At 47.6% G+C, this 17,084-nt stretch overlaps 1 protein-coding gene across 1 annotated transcript; it reads left to right on the top strand.

Annotated features, from left to right (window-relative positions):
* The first annotated feature begins 7,455 nt into the window (after window positions 1-7,455).
* On the top strand, window positions 7,456-15,162 carry LOC133098013 (cyclin-dependent kinase 20-like). Its single transcript, XM_061200634.1, is given in 9 exon segments — window positions 7,456-7,825; window positions 8,177-8,290; window positions 10,413-10,601; window positions 10,850-10,971; window positions 11,162-11,224; window positions 11,960-12,083; window positions 12,529-12,684; window positions 14,167-14,308; window positions 14,311-15,162. Coding segments are annotated over 9 exon segments (1,218 nt in total). The 5' UTR covers window positions 7,456-7,750; the 3' UTR covers window positions 14,544-15,162.
* Window positions 15,163-17,084: the final 1,922 nt, after the last annotated feature.

Raw genomic sequence — 17,084 nt, 5'->3', positions numbered from 1 at the left:
GAATCTGTAGGTTATGCCTTTCCCCAAATTTGTGAAGCTTTCAGTCATTATTTATTCAAATATTATTTTTCAGCCTTGCCCTCTTCCTCCTCTCCTAGATGTTAGATCTACTGCTATTTTCCTACCAGCCCTTCATATTCTGTTTATTTAAAATTTTTTTTATTTAAATAGTTTTAATTGTGGAAAAGAACACATATAAAATTTACCATTTGAACTATTTCTAAGTGTACACTTCAATAGTGTTAAGTATAATTACAGTATTGTGCAACCAATATCCAGAAGTTTTCATCTTGTAAAACTGAAACTCTATACTCATTAAAAAACGGCACCTCATTTTGTCCTCCCTCCAGGCCCCAACAACCATCAATCTAATTTCTGTTGCTATGAATTTGACGTCTCTACATATTTCATATAAGTGGAATCATACAGTATTTTTCTTTTTGTGACCTGCTTATTTCACTTAGCATAATGTCCTCAAGATTCATTCACATTGTAGAACGTGTCAGAATTTTCTTCCTTTTTCAGAATGAATAGTATTCCGTTGCATGTATATACTGCATTTTGTTTATTCATTTCTCTGTCTATGGACACTCGGGTTGCTTCCTCCCCTTGCCTATTGTGAACAGTGCTACTATGAAAATGGGTGTGCAAATATCTCTTCAAGATCCTGCTGTTAATTCTTTTGATATATACCCAGAAGTGGAATTACTGGATCACAGAGTAATTCTATTTTTTTCTTTTCTTTTTTTTTAACATCTTTATTGGAGTATATTTGCTTTACAATGGTGTGTTAGTTTCTGCTTCATAACAAAGTGAATCAGTTATACATATACATATGTTCCCATATCTCTTCCCTTTTGCATCTCCCTCCCTCCCACCCTCCCTATCCCACCCCTCTAGGTGGTCACAAAGCACCGAGCTGATCTCCCTCTGCTCTGTGGTTGCTTCCCACTAGCTATCTATTTTACTTTTGGTAGTGTATATATGTCCATGCCACTCTCTCACTTTGTCACAGCTTACCCTTCCCCCTCCCCATATCCTCAAGTCCATTCTCTACTAGGTCTGTGTCTTTATTCCCGTCTTACCAGTAGGTTCTTCATGGCCTTTTTTTTTTCCTTTTTTTTCTTTTTCCTTAGATTCCATATATATGCGTTAGCATACTGTATTTGTTTTTCTCTTTCTGACTTACTTCCCTCTGTATGACAGACTCTAGGTCCATCCATCTCACTACAAATAACTCAATTTTGTTTCTTTTTATGGCTGAATAATATTCCATTGTATATATGTGCCACATCTTCCTTATCCGTTCATCTGTAGATGGACACTTAGGTTGCTTCCATGTCCTGGCTATTGTAAATAGAGCTGCAATGAACATTTTGGTACATGACTCTTTTTGAATTATGGTTTTCTCAGGGTATATGCCCAGTAGTGGGATTGCTGGGTCGTATGGTAGTTCTATTGTTAGTTTTTTAAGGAACCTCCATACTGTTCTCCATAGTGGCTGTATCAATTTACATTCCCACCAACAGTGCAAGAGGGTTCCCTTGTCTCCACACCCTCTCCAGCATTTACTGTTTCTAGATTTTTTGATGATGGCCATTCTGACCGGTGTGAGATGATATCTCATTGTAGTTTTGATTTGCATTTCTCTAATGATTAATGATGTTGAGCATTCTTTCATGTGTCTGTTGGCAATCTGTATATCTTCTTTGGAGAAATGTCTATTTAGGTTTTCTGTCCTTTTTTGGATTTGGTTGCTTGTTTTTTTGTTTTTGAGCTGCATGAGCTGCGTGTATATTTTGGAGATTAATCCTTTGTCAGTTGCTTCATTTGTAAATATTTTCTCCCATTCTGAGTGTTGCCTTTTGGTCTTGTTTATGGTTTCCTTTGCTGTGCAAAAGCTTTTAAGTTTCATTAGGTCCCATTTGTTTATTTTTGTTTTTATTTCCATTTCTCTAGGAGGTGGGTCAAAAAGGATCTTGCTGTGATTTATGTCATGTCATAGAGTGTTCTGCCTATGTTTGTCTCTAAGAGTTTGATAGTGTCTGGCCTTACATTTAGGTCTTTAATCCATTTTGAGTTTATTTTTGTGTATGGTGTTAGGGAGTGTTCTAATTTCATACTTTTACATGTACCTGTCCAGTTTTCCCAGCACCACTTATTGAAGAGGCTATCTTTTCTCCACTGTATATGCTTGCCTCCTTTATCAAAGATAAGGTGACCATATGTGCGTGGGTTTATCTCTGGGCTTTCTATCCTGTTCCATTGATCTATGTTTCTGTTTTTGTGCCAGTACCATACTGTCTTGATTACTGTAGCTTTGTAGTATAGTCTGAAGTCAGGGAGCCTGATTCCTCCAGCTCCATTTTTCTTTCTCAAGATTGCTTTGGCTATTCGGGGTCTTTTGTGTTTCCATACAAATTGTGAAATTTTTTGTTCTAGTTCTGTGAAAAATGCCAGTGGTAGTTTGATAGGGATTGCATTGACTCTGTAGATTGCTTTGGGTAGTAGAGTCATTTTCACAATGTTGATTCTTCCAATCCAAGAACATGGTATATCTCTCAATCTATTTGTATCATCTTTAATTTCTTTCATCAATGTCTTATAATTTTCTGCCTATAGGTCTTTTGTCTCCTTAGGTAGGTTTATTCCTAGATATTTTATTCTTTTTGTTGCAATGGTAAATGGGAGTGTTTTCTTAATTTCACTTTCAGATTTTTCATCATTAGTGTATAGGAATGCAAGAGATTTCTGTGCATTAGTTTTGTATCCTGATTTTTTTAGCAGTTTCTTGCTTTCTGTTTTAAATATTGTTTGTTTTAAACGTTATCTGAATACACTGAGAACTACTTTAAACAACGCTATAAATTTTTTTTGTTTTTCAATATCAAACAATTTTTAAAACCTCAGTGGAGAATAATCTAGTATCCTCACCAAATATTAACCCTTTCTATTCTTCTTTTTCACTCTTGACATTCCCTGTTTCCTTCTGTTATCATTCCCTTTCTGTCTCAAGAACTTCCTTTAGCAATTTTCAAATTAAGTCTGCTGGCAACAAATTCAGTCAGTTTTCCTTCATCTGAAAGTGTCTTCATTTCACTTTCATTTCTGAAGGATATTCTTACTGGATATAGAATTCTGTTCACAGTTCCTTTCTCTTAGCACTTGAAAAATGTTGTGCTATTTCCTTCTGGCCTCCATGGCTTCTAATGAGAAATCACAAGAATTAGAGACATTCTGCCCCAGGAGGCAATGTGTCATCTCTCTATGGATGCATTCAGGAAGTTTTTGTTTTTGTTTTTGTTTTTTTGCTTTTTTTTCCTTTAGTTTTCAGTAATTTGATTATGCTGTTTCTGGGCATTATGATGTTTTGGGGCTTATTCTTACTCAGCTTCTTGAATCTGTAGGTTATGCCTTTCCCCAAATTTGTGAAGCTTTCAGTCATTATTTATTCAAATATTATTTTTCAGCCTTGCCCTCTTCCTCCTCTCCTAGATGTTAGATCTACTGCTATTTTCCTACCAGCCCTTCATATTCTGCTTATTTAAAATTTTTTTTATTTAAATAGTTTTAATTGTGGAAAAAAACACATATAAAATTTACCATTTGAACTATTTCTAAGTGTACACTTCAATAGTGTTAAGTATAATTACAGTATTGTGCAACCAATATCCAGAAGTTTTCATCTTGTAAAACTGAAACTCTATACTCATTAAAAAACGGCACCTCATTTTGTCCTCCCTCCAGGCCCCAACAACCATCAATCTAATTTCTGTTGCTATGAATTTGACGTCTCTACATATTTCATATAAGTGGAATCATACAGTATTTTTCTTTTTGTGACCTGCTTATTTCACTTAGCATAATGTCCTCAAGATTCATTCACATTGTAGAACGTGTCAGAATTTTCTTCCTTTTTCAGAATGAATAGTATTCCGTTGCATGTATATACTGCATTTTGTTTATTCATTTCTCTGTCTATGGACACTCGGGTTGCTTCCTCCCCTTGCCTATTGTGAACAGTGCTACTATGAAAATGGGTGTGCAAATATCTCTTCAAGATCCTGCTGTTAATTCTTTTGATATATACCCAGAAGTGGAATTACTGGATCACAGAGTAATTCTATTTTTAATTTGTGAGTAACTGCTATATTGTTTTCCACAGCAGATGCACCATTTTACATTATTTTGTGTCACGTTTCTTTGCTGAACATTGTGTTTGGGGTTCATCCATGTTGTTGCCAGTAGTTATGCTTTGTTTATTCTCATTGCTGTGTAGCACTCCATTAGGTAAAAATCCCACAATTTATTTATTTATTTTACTATAGACTTTGGGGTTGTTTCCAGGTTTGGGCTATTAAAAAGAGTGTTGCTATGAATATTCTTGTGTGTTTCTGGTGAATATATATGTGTATATATATATATATATATATATATATATATATATATATATATATTTACACATTTCTGCCAAGTTAAATTCCTAGGAGTGGAATGATTCTGGTGATTATAGTAATATTGTATTACAGTTTTGATTTGAAATTTCCTGATGACTAGTGGAGTTAGCACAGACCTTTTCAAATGCTTATGGGCCATTGGGGTATCACCTTTTGTGAAGTGTCTATCACAGGTTTTGCCAATTTTTCTGAGGGTTTGCTTCTTCTTTATGATTTTGTAAGAGTTCTTTATAAGTTCTGGATATGAATGCTTTGTCAGATACATGTGTTACGATACCATGTCCCTTTTTGTGGCTTTGCTTTTCACTCTCTAAATGGTTTCTTTTGATGAACAGATGTTCTTACTAATGACGAAGTCCGACTTCTAATTTTTATTTCCCTTTTAGTATTTTCTGTAACTTTATTTAGAAAAGGCTTACCTAACCCAAAGTCATTAAAATATCATGTTTTCTTCTAAGAGCTTCATTGTTTACCTTTTATATTTAGGTATGCAGTCCATCTGGAATCAATTTTCGTTTATGATTTCAGATTTGGGTCAATAGACATTTCTTCCTCATATGACTTTTCAAATGACCCGTACTATTTTTTGAAGACCATCTTTTCCAATTCCACCACTGTGTCTACCCTCACCATTTATAATAGCTGTAAAGCATGTCATTCTAAGTTACTCTGATAACTTATTCAGCCACTCTTCCATGGGATATGTGGGTTATTGTCTGGTCTCTGCCATCATCAAACAGGGTGAACATCTTTGTATGGACATCAAGGCCTTCTTCTGAAGTTGTTAGAACAGAGTAGAATTTCTGAGCCTGAAAATTCTTACTTTTTTTAAGAATTAATAAATTATACAGTTCACATCTCAAAGAATACGAAGAGCCCCAGTGAAACATCTGCCTCTTACCCTGTCCGCAACCCTCCCAGTCCCTTCACCAGGTAAGCACAGTCATGAAATCTTGAGTATTTTCCAGATATCCTGTAATGCACAAAAATTCATTCTTTATATTCTTTTCTTCTTTTCTTTTTACACGGCTAGTGGTACTCTATATGCTCTGTTCTTCATCTTGCCTTTCTAACTTAACAATACATCTTAGAAATCTTCCTATTATTGTAATAAAAAAGCATCCTTGTTCATTTTGAAGCTAGTGAGCATAATTTTTCATTTGATGGGTGTATCAGAATTTAGACAGTCTCCTATTGATTGGCATCTATGGTGTTTCTAATCTTTTGCTATTCAAACTATGCTTCAATGAATAACTTTGAACATGTCATTTCGCTGTGTGCAATATATCTGTTGGAGGTACTTCTAGAAGAGACCTTGCTGGGTCCAAGGGGATATGCAGTTGTAATTTGATTAGCATTGCCAATGCTTCAGCAATATATGAAATCTCCTGTTTTCCCACAGCATGGCCAATGTGAGGCAGGAGATAGATGGGCTCCAGACTAGACATTTACAGCTGGCCTCCTGTTTGCCCTTCCTGGGGTGAGAAGAAGTTGTGCTCCAGGCCGGACATTCATAACCAGCCCCCTGTTTACATTTCCTGAAGCAAGAGATAAATGGGCTCCAGGACTACATATTTATGACTGGACTCCTGTCTATATTTTGAGATCTGCACCTCAGTATAAAAACCAGCAAAGGAATAGGGTAAATAACTGGACACTGGACATTTTTATGGCAGGGACAGAGTGGGACTAAACCCTGTTAAAAGATCAAGGGGTCATACATTTCCCACCCTTGGGGCACATGTGCAGAAAGGCTCGTTGGGAGTCTAAAGGGAGGGGGCACCACCCCATAATATGTGATGCTAAGGTCATCCCATAGGCCTCTGGGCTGTAATCCATCTTGGAAAAAGGTTGCGCATGCACGTTGGGGAGGGTCCTAGGGCAGGTCAGGTGTGGAAAAGGAAACCAGATAATTGGCCAAAGGTACACAAAGACCCAGAAGAACTGCCCTATATAAATGACTTAACCTCCTCTTTACTGTGCTCCTCCTCATTAGGGAGGACACCCACACCCTTTGTCTCCAGGTGTGCATCTCTGCCTTGCTTCTGTCTTAACTAAACAAACTGTTTCTCTGTGTGCTCTCCCACTTGTTGTTGTTGTGCTGTGTCTCTAATAAACTTTGTACCTGTTTTTACAGTTTTGCCTCCATGAGAAATGCATTTTTCACAGGGGGCAAGAGCCAAGGGGTGGTGGCTAGGATTCCTGGTTTTCATCCAGGCTACCCAGGTTCAATTCCTGGCACGGAATTAAGATCTTGCTTCACGCCACCACTCACTGCTGCCTCTCCAAGATTAAATGGACTGTTAGATCTGAGATCTTTATATCCGAAAGATGGAAAATTGTAGATTATTTTACATTTATCTCATTGTGTATGAGATTGAGCACCTTTTCAGAAGTTTAAAAAGCTAATTGTGTTTTTTGTCAACATCCCTTCATGGCATGAACTTCTTAAAAATCACTCAGGCTGCAAATTCCTCCAAATGTTTCCTCATGAGAAGCCCTTAGACATGGACTTTCCGGGTCAGAGTTTTTACTCTTTAAACGTTGTCTTTACATGTTGCCAACTGACGCTCCCTCCACAATGCAGACCCGAACCCGTCTCGTTTCAATCATCATTGGCTTTGGGGCTCATAGGTGGAAATGGCACCTGTAGGTTCTCACAGGTGGAAGCTTGCACCTCTAGGTATGGGGGCGAGGGTACCCTGACCTGCCAGAGTAGCCGACCCCGCTCCGTCACCTTTCGGCCACGCCCTCGGCGCCGCGGTCCCGCCCCCGGCTTGCAGCCCCGCCCCGTGCCCCGCGCCCCGCTCGCCCCGCTGAGTGCCCCGCCCGCCCCGCTGAGTGCCCCGCCCGCCTCGCTGAGTGCCCCGCCTCCACCCCGGAGAGCGGCTCCACCCTCCCGCCTATGTAACCCGCTCCCAAGGCTGTTCCGCCTTGCTCGCTGGCTGCATGCCCCCGCCCCTCTGCGTATCCTGGCGTCACTCGTCACGTGACGCCCGGCAGTGCCGCGAGGGGTCGGCGGTGGCGCTGGCTCCCGCTGGCAAGGTCTGCGCACGGGTGATTTCCGCCGAATGAAGCGCACTGAGGCGTGATGGCGAGGGCCTAGGGGAAGGCTCAGACAGGCCTGGACGCTGCCTGTAGCTGCCTTCGGCCTCCCGGCCTCTGCGCTCTTTCCTGCGCCGTTGCTAGGCAGCCGCATCTGGGCGCGGGAGGCAGGGCGGGCTAATGCGGAAAGGTACGGGTGCCGGGGAGGGGCTGTGATTGTAGAGGATCCGGGTGTCTGGCAGAGGGCTATGGAGCAGTACTGCATCCTGGGCCGCATTGGGGAGGGCGCGCACGGCATCGTCTTCAAGGCCAAGCACGTGGAGGTGAGCACCCAGCCCTTCCTCCTTCGGTTCCATTGAGATCTACCCGTTGTCCCGACCCACGCTTGGGCTCCTGCCTCCCCGCAGCTTTTCGTGGCGTGCTCCCGCCTCCTTTGCTCTCTTGAGTGGAGGGCGTCCAGCAACCAGCGGTGCTTTCTTCGGGCGAGTGTCCCCTAGGAGCGTGGCGTGGATGTTTCTGAGCTGTTTGCTCAGCGCTGCGCCTGCTGGCCCTGATTTCCCTCCAGCACGGGGTGGGGGGCGCGTCCCACCCCCACGAGGGCCTCAGGCCTCGGCGTCGCAACCCCTTTTCCAGCCGGGGATGGGCCTGCAGTGTCTGCGTCCTGTCCCAAACAGACTGGAGAGATCGTTGCCCTCAAGAAGGTGGCCCTGCGGCGGCTGGAGGATGGCATCCCCAACCAGGCCCTGCGGGAGATCAAGGCCTTGCAGGAGATCGAGGACAGTCAGTATGTGAGTGAGGCTGGTGTTCTGAGGTGCTGGTTCCCGCCCTCCTCCACTCACTCCCACTCTGAAGTCCTGCAGTCACTCTGTTCACTCATTTGCTTCCTCACCCCTCACTCACTCCCTTTCTTCTCCACTTGTTGTTCACCCTCATTCACCCAATTACTTCACTCATTCATTCCCTCTCGTTCACTCGCTTATTTCTTCGCGTACTCGTTCGCTCATTCACTAACTTATCCCTTTTTTCTCAAAACACTTGGTGATTTCTGATGATAATGATAATTGCCACCGATTGAGCTCCTGTTATGTTCTGCATGCCAGGTTAACTGCTTTATGTATATTGTCCTTCTGAGTTTTGTCCTCTGCTCCGCAAGGCACGTTCAGGCTCTCCCTATCTCAGGCCAGGGGAGAGCCACCAGCTTATGGGTGCTCAGCTTGTTCCGCTTGTCTGTGGAGGCTTTGGCCCAGGTCTGATCGCAGAATCAGGACGGTTTAACATTGGGGCCTCCCATAGACTCTACCCTCTACTGGCTACTGGCAACACAGAAACCAGCCCCTACCCTGCTCTTGAGAACTGAAGTGTGGTAGGGGAGATGGACAAAGGCTACAGCGCCCATCTGGCGTGGTTTGTGCTGTGACAGGCCTGGGAGGGGCTGTGGGCACACGAGGAGAGACACCTCACACACCCAGTTTCATTCTCTTTGTGGTATTCTGTCTTGTCCATGTCTTGAGTAGAGGATGTGCTTAACTTCCTGGGGAGTGACAAGGGTAGGTCCACCCACCTAAGGGTGGGTGATACTCTGACTTGTTTCTTATTCTCTGGAGATGTCCTTGATATATTGGGTGACACAAGCATGTTATAAAACTGCGTGTGTCATCTTGGTTTTGTATGAAAATATTTTGTATATATATACGAATACATGTCTGTGTGTGCCATGTCTCTTGTAAAGTCTGGTGGAATAGACTCCTAAGGTTGACTGTAGGTGATAGGATTTTTCTTTTGCTGTTTTTTTCATTACAATTTTGGGTATTATCTGAATGTATTTGTTTGTCCCAATCTGTAAAATGAGTGTCTACTACCCTCAACATCAGAAAAACAGCAATATGGCCATTCTTGTTTTTTGAGGAAAGTAAAAGGGCTTTGCTGACAGCTTGTGTGTGGGAGAGGTGGAGGGCCCATAGGAAGCTGGTGATACGGTCCCATGTCCTGTGCATCAGCAGGCCTGAAGAGTCTACCTTCAAAACACTCCAGATCTTACCCTGGCCCAGGCCATCCTCACCTCTCATCAGAACAACTACAGCAGGCTCCCCTGCCCCCCTGCCCCCCCGCCCCCCCGCCACTGCCTCCACTCCACAGTCAAAAAATGTACATGAAATCATCCACTCCCTGGCTTGAAAAGCTCCAGAGGCTTCTCTTCACTCTGAAAGAACTGTCACCATCTGCTTCCACCCCGCTCCAGCCTCTTTTTTCATTCACAACTTCTTAAGTGTCTCTCCCGTGATAAGCACTGTCTAGGCTCCAGGAGTACAGAACAGAGCAGCCTCCTTCCTGTTCTTGCCTCCGGGCCTTGTGTTTGCTGTCCCCTGGCCCAGAGCTCCTTCCCAGATGCCTTCTCTTCTTTCTTCATGAGAATCTTCATCAAAATACCCTATACGTTTGTTGTTTGGTCATTTGTCAGTCATTTGTCCCCTGAGCTCCTTCAAGTCCTTCAGGACCCACCAGCCCTTGCTCCTGTTCACTACTGTGCAGCCTGCCCTTGTGACCTTGTGGGCCCTCAGGAAGTATATGTGACATGTCTCCTGCTCTCCCAGTGCTGGGAGTTGTGATCACCTGTGTGTGTGTGTGTTTCCAGGTGATTTTCCAGTTCGTGGGCTGGGTGGGGGACCAGACACTGCCCTAAGTCGCCTTTCTTAGACCTCCTTTTCCCTGAGTGTTTACTGGAGCATTAGAGTAGGGACTTGCCTTCTCCTGGGAGAGGGAAGCAAGAGATCACCAAGCTCCCTGATTCTGAGCTCAGATCTCATGCCACCATCTCTGCCTGCCTGGTCCTCTGTTGGTGCAAGGGCTGAGGGTCCCAGAGAGAGTCTGAGCCATGTGAGTCTGGAGGCTGACGGGATGCCCCGCTTGCAGGTGGTACAGCTGAAGGCCGTGTTCCCGCATGGCGCAGGCTTCGTGCTGGCCTTCGAGTTCATGCTGTCAGATCTGGCTGAGGTGGTGCGCCACACCCAGAGGCCGCTGACCCAGGCGCAGGTCAAGAGCTACCTGCAGATGCTGCTCAAGGGGGTCGCTTTCTGCCATGCCAACAACATTGTACATCGGGTCAGTTCCAGCATGAGCTGGGGTGGGACCGGGGGGGGGGTGGCTGGGCTGTGGGTAGGCCAGCCCTTGATGAAGGGCATGGTTAGAAAAGGGACAGAGGGGGCAGGGCCTATGGGTAGGAGGCCAGGGCTGGGGCCCTGGAGGAGGTCGGGTCTTGCTCTGACCTGGGTGCCCAGCCTGCCAAGCCCTCCTGTCCCGAGGTCCTGTGGGGGCTCTGGAGGAACTGATGCCTCTTTGGGTGCTCTCAGGACCTGAAACCAGCCAACCTGCTTATCAGTGCCTCGGGCCAGCTCAAGATAGCGGACTTTGGCCTGGCCCGGGTCTTTTCCCCAGATGGCAGCCGTCTCTACACGCACCAGGTGGCCACCAGGTAGGGAGGACCAGTTCCCAAGCAGGACCTGGCAATAGACAGGCCCCAACCCTCCTGCTGGGAAGAGATGCTTCTGGATCTTCTGTCCAAACAGTGCTCTTGGGGCTGGTGTGGGGGCCAGGATGACCTTCCGAGGCAGCTTCCTGACAGACCGGTGACCTGGCTGTGATCACCTGCCCTCCTCTCACAGGTGGTACCGAGCCCCTGAGCTCCTGTATGGTGCCCGCCAGTATGATCAGGGTGTCGACCTGTGGTGAGACTCCTATGGGCTGGGCAAAGGGGAGTGTGGGTCGTTGGGTCACCTTTTCCTCCTGGGCACTGAGGTCTCTAAGCCATTTGGGGGTTTTCCTGCTGTGAGCTCTAGGTTGCCATGGGGGTGTCTCCCCTGGTTAGAGTATCTCTGAGGAGTTTGGGATCAGTGTTCCTCCCCATGACAGTTTTGAGCTGGGAGGGGTCAAGTGGGATCAGAGTGGTTGTCCCAGTAGGAAGCTTCTGGGCTGAGGTCGGGGAGGTGGTCCGAGGCATGGGGCGTCTAAGCTGCTATGCAGGGGGTGATATCCCAGGACGCAATGTTCCTGAGCTATCTAGAGGCCTGGGTCCCTGGATATGAAGGCCCTGAACCTTTATTTGGGGTAGGATGGTTTGTATATGCCTAAGAGTTTGAGATTTGGGGGCTGTTTTGGAGTCTGCCCCAGAATGGGAGGAGGTGGCAGTGTGTCCCAGAATGTGAGGCTCTGAGAAGTCTCAGAACTGTTGAGGGGTTGATGTGTGTTCCAGAGTTGAGGCCTGAGAGCTGTTTAGAGAGGGGGATATGCTCTGTGTTCTAGGCTTAAAGTCTTTGACTGTTTGGGGATCTGTATCCTTAGCTATGAAGGCTGAAGGCTACTTTGTGGGTATCTTGACCACAGTGTGAGGTGTGGGTGCTGGTGTGGGGGGATCTGTTTCCATGGTGTGAGATCTCTGAGTTGTTTGGGTTCTGTATCTGCAGGGCTGTGGGCTGCATCCTGGGGGAGCTGTTGAACGGGTCCCCCCTTTTCCCAGGGGAGAATGACATTGAACAGCTTTGCTGTGTGCTTCGAATCTTGGGCACCCCCAGTCCTCAAGTCTGGCCGGTTTGCAGGGGCCTACAGTGGGGAGGGGTGGGGGCGGGTGGCTTCTATTACCCCAATAGCTAGTGACTCCCCTGCCCCGTACCTTCTCTCTCGTGGCCCCATGCCTCCTTGACTTCCCGGACCTCGGTCCTGGCCCAGCGTGGGGTCTCCTCCACCCCTGCCCTGCTGGAGGTGCGAGGGCCAGGGCCCAAGCCCTATCCCTTCCCACCCATCCCCAGCACACACGCATCCAAACCGAGGTGGGCATGGAGCAGGCGCCTGAGATGTGGAGGAAGGACTGAAGGACTGAGTGAGCACGTGATGTCATGAGTGACGTGTGAGCAGGGGTGCATGGATGGGGGAGTGATGTGTGAATGGGAGCAGGTAGGTGACAGGGAGCGAGAACTGACACCTAAGGGGGCTGGCGGGGTGGATGCCGGCCCTGATGGACCCCCTTCTCCTCCAGGAGATCAAGGACCTGCCTGACTACAACAAGATCTCCTTCAAGGAGCAGGCTCCCGTGCCCCTGGAGGAGGTGCTGCCCGATGCCTCTCCCCAGGCCTTGGACCTGCTGGGGCATTTCCTCCTCTACCCTCCACGCCAGCGCATTGCAGCCTCCCAGGTAGGGTGACACCCGTTGCCCTGACCCTCCTTGTCCGTGTCCTTTTGACCAGGCAGGTTGAGATTCTCAGAAGCTGTGATGGGCTGGGACCAGAACCCCTGGAGCCAGGGGTAGGAGGGTGCAGGGCAGGTGTGCCTCTCCTGAGTGGACCCTAGAGCGGACCCTAGAGGGCAGGTGGCCAGGGTGGCCCATTAGAAGGGCATGCACACCTCGCAGAAGAGCGAGTCTTGGGTTATTGGTGACTCGCTTCTTCGTCCCTTCATTCCTTCAACAAGAATTTACTAGCATCTGGCACGTGCTGAGCATTGTCCTGGACCCGGATCCAGAGTGAACAGACGTGGCTTGTGCCTGCGGGGTCTCCACCCTGTGGTGAGGCAGGGCCGTCAGTCTGTGGGAGCCGAGGGGAGGGATGTTGGGACTGGCTTTGGGGTCATGCAAGGCTTCCTGGAGAAGGGCAGGTTTAAGCATGGGGAGCTGTTTTCCCAAGAGAAATGATGAGCAGAGGCCTGGAGAGGAGGACCCAGGAGGGGTGGGTCGTGGCTGGAAGGCAGGGGAGGAGGGGAGGACCATGGGCTGATGGCCGATGGTGTGAGGGCCTCTGTCGGGTGTATCTGTCCATCTGGCCTCATGGCAGCCTCCCCTCCCTGCCCTCGGCACTAGCAGTGTGTGTTTACACATGCCCCTGGCGAGCTCCCATGTCAGCAGCGCCTTCAGAGTGTACTGAGGCCAACTGACCACCTCTCAGCCCCCTGCTGCTGCCCCCATTCTAAGCGGCTCCCCCCCATTGCCTCCCAGAATCTGCTTCTCCTGCCCATTTAGTCTTTCCTCCACGTGGCACAGAGAGGGACCTTGTCCAGGTAGGCTGTCGCATCCTCGCCTGCAGGGCCCTCCTGGGGCTCCCTCAGAGGAGAAGCCAGGTCCTAGTGGCCCACAGCCATCACACATTTGGGGCCATCACCTCTGTGACTCTGCCAGCTCCCATTCCCCTTGCTCACTCCCCTCGGGCCCCAGGGCTTCTCCATGTCCTGGGGGTCTGTGCATTTCTGTCCCTAGGCCTCACTCATTCACCTTTCAGGTCTCTGCTTGAGCGCCACCTCCCAGGGGCCTCCCTTCACCATTCTTCAGGCCTGCAGCCCCTCCAGTATTCCTCATCCCCCCCTCATCCTTTCTCTTTCCCACAGCACTAATCATTTGATGCACTGTTTGTCTTACTTCTTTATCGTGTTTATTACCCCCACCCCTCACTATGTGGAAAACTTGAAGGCAGAGCTCTTTGTTCTGTGTACCGCTGCATCTCCTGTCTCTGGAGCAGTGCGCAAACAGGGAGCACTCCGAGGTGTTGGAGTCACCTGAACGATGAGCAGATGAAGGAAACATCCTCTCCAGGGCAATGTTCACGTCTCCTCCTCGGAGGGAAGTGGCTGAAGCTGGGACGGGGAGGTGACCAGTTTCCTTTTGCTGCCCCTCACTTGCTACCCTCAGGCCCTCCTGCACCAGTACTTCTTCACAGCTCCCCTGCCTGCCCACCCCTCGGAGCTGCCGATTCCTCAGCGCCCAGGGGGACCTGCCCTCAAGGCCCCCCCAGGACCCCCTCACGTCCATGACCTCCACGTGGACCGGCCTCTCGAGGAGTCGCTGTTGAACCCGGAGCTGATTCGGCCCTTCATCCTGGAGGGCTGAGACGTTGGGCCTGGCCCCACCGGCGTGTCCCCCACTTCCCTCCCCAGGACAAGCCAGGCCTCTTGTTCTTCTGCTCCGGCCTGATTCGACCACAGTGGTCCTGCTCCTGGCCAGGCCATCCAGCCTCAGCAGAGGGGACCCTCGGCCTGTGCTGTCGGCCTCCCATCTGTTGCTGGTAACAGATCCATCCGAAGGAGGCAGTGAGTTCCGCTGCCATGCCTGCCATGGGGCTGGTTCTCTAGTTGCTGCCTTCCTGGTCAGGGACAGTCCTGGTAGAGCCATTTGGGGGAGCGCTGAGTGTAGGATGTCCTCATGTCGGAAATCCAAGTGGGAGGGAAAGTTTGGTTTGATTTTGTTCTCAGAGACATTAAACACTAGTTCACTTTTGAGATTTATTATAAAAACCCCCGGTAGTTCTACGTGATGTATGCTCCTCTTCCTTTCCAGTTGAGGGAAGTGGCTGAGGTAGCATCATCCCCTGGCCCTTGCTTCTCTGTGGTCACTGGGAAAGTGGCCCCATTCATGGCTACTTTAGCCTTGGGGGATTGCTAGGTGCTTCATGTGACAGAGCTCCCTTTTGGAGGTGAGTTGGCGGAAATCAGGACCCAGGAATGGCTCAAGTTGGGGACCCAATAAGTGACCCTCCACACCTTAAGCTGGTTTACCAACATCACCCTCAGGATACGGGTGAGCCTGGACCACACGGGCCTCCTCTTTACTCAGAGATACTGGGCAAATAAGAAGGCAGACATTCCTGGAAGTCATTTGTTAATTCAGTAAATCCCAATACAATCTGAACTGGCTCTTGTTTTTCTTATTAAATAATTTGGTAAGCCAATTCTAAAATATATGCGGAAATGAAAGGGTTAAGAGGAGGCAGAAGCAGAAGAAAAGGCAAAAAATGATGAAAGGACTTACCCTATCAGATACCAAGACTACCATAGGGCTGTAATAAATAAGCAATGTGGTATTGGTTCACAGATAGATAAAAACAGATAAATCAGAGAAACTTATTCTTAGCAATCTTGTATTCTTAAAATATTCATTTTGTGCTCATGTGGATAAAATTCTGTAAGCACTGCAGTCACAGAGGTGACTAACAGTGCCACAGTCACTGCCCTCCAAGCTCTTAGAGGGCAAAGCACAGTAAACTCCAGTTGTTGCTTTCAGGGAAGAGTCTGAGTGTCCCATATGTCTTTAAAGATGTTTTAAGGATCTGGCCGCTGCCTGTTTGTCCAGCCACATCTGTAGACTCTAAGCTTCAGTCTAGCTCAGTTTCTGGTGTCCCTCACCTTCGTATGAATGCAAGTCTGTACCCAAACCCTGACCACTGACCCTCAGCCAGTTCCACTCACAAAGACTCCAAAGGTTACTCCACCCTGACATTGACCCTCACCTTTACCTTAAACCTTACACTTAACCTGACCCTATCACCCTGACCCTGACATATACACTGACTCTCACCCTCACTCAATTCTTTGCCAGCCCCTTCCCCACCCATGCCTGGCTTTGACCTTGGCATTGACTCTGACCCTCACCCAAACTCTGACCCCGTTTGACCTAGAACTAAACCTTGTCCATGAACTTGGCTCTCATCTTAACCTTAACCCTGAGTCTCTAATTGACATTCCTCTTACCTTGATGCTCATTATGATCCTGATCCTGACCGTTAACATGTCCCTTACACTTGCCCTGAGCTTGACTTATCTTTGACGATGACAGCTTCTCTCACACTGATTGTGAATACTGTGATAAATGAGATACTCACCACCTTCAATCTGATTCTGACCCTCAACTTCACTCTGCCCCTAGACTGAATCCTCACCTTGACAAGGACCATCATACTGACACACCGTGCCCTTGAACTTGCGCCTTGATGCTGCACTACACTGTACACTCAAGCTGAAACTAGTCTGCACCCCAAGCCTGACCATGATCCTGATCCTGACCCTCATCTTGACCAAGACCTCAATTTCATCCTGACCTGGGTCCTCATCCTAATGCTGAGCCTCACACAGAACATGGACTCACACTTGGCTGTCACCATTGACACCCTAATCCCATCATGACCTTGAACCTGATCTAGACCCTGACCCTGAAATTGAACTTCACACTGACACTGACTTTCATTATTATGATGACTCGTCCTCAGCCTGATCGTCACCTTCATCTTGACCCATCCTCACTTTGAAACTTAACCTTGAACTTGATTTTGACTCTAAACCAAACTCTGACCCTCTGTGGTAAGCAGAATAATGTCCCCCCCCCCCCAACCAAAGATGCCCGTGTCCTAACCTATGAATACATTGCCTTACACACAAAAGGGACTTGGCAAATGTGATTAAAGGGTACGGACTTTGAGATGGAAAGAGTATCCTGGATTATGCAGATTGGGCCAATGTAATGGGGGTTGGGGGGAGGGTGAGTTGGAGGAGGAGGACTTAATTCCTTCCAGCAGCAGTGGAAAAGGGAGCCACCTTGACTTTTAATTGACCTTGACCTTCACAATGAACATCATGCTCACCCTGACCCTGACATTACCTCACATTGATCTTGACCCTGAACCTGACACTGACTCTAATCCTGAACATCAACCTCACCCTCACCTTGACCCTGAATCCTACACGGAACTGGACATCCACTGTCAACTTGAATCCAACTTTCAATCTTACTTTCACCCTGACAATAACCATCATCCTAATCCTGACATTCATCCTCTC

Source organism: Eubalaena glacialis, chromosome 9 (assembly GCF_028564815.1).
Source record: "Eubalaena glacialis isolate mEubGla1 chromosome 9, mEubGla1.1.hap2.+ XY, whole genome shotgun sequence".
Lineage (NCBI taxonomy): Eukaryota > Metazoa > Chordata > Mammalia > Artiodactyla > Balaenidae > Eubalaena > Eubalaena glacialis.
Note: the sequence above shows the minus strand (reverse complement) of the source record. Positions and strands in the feature narration are given on the sequence as shown.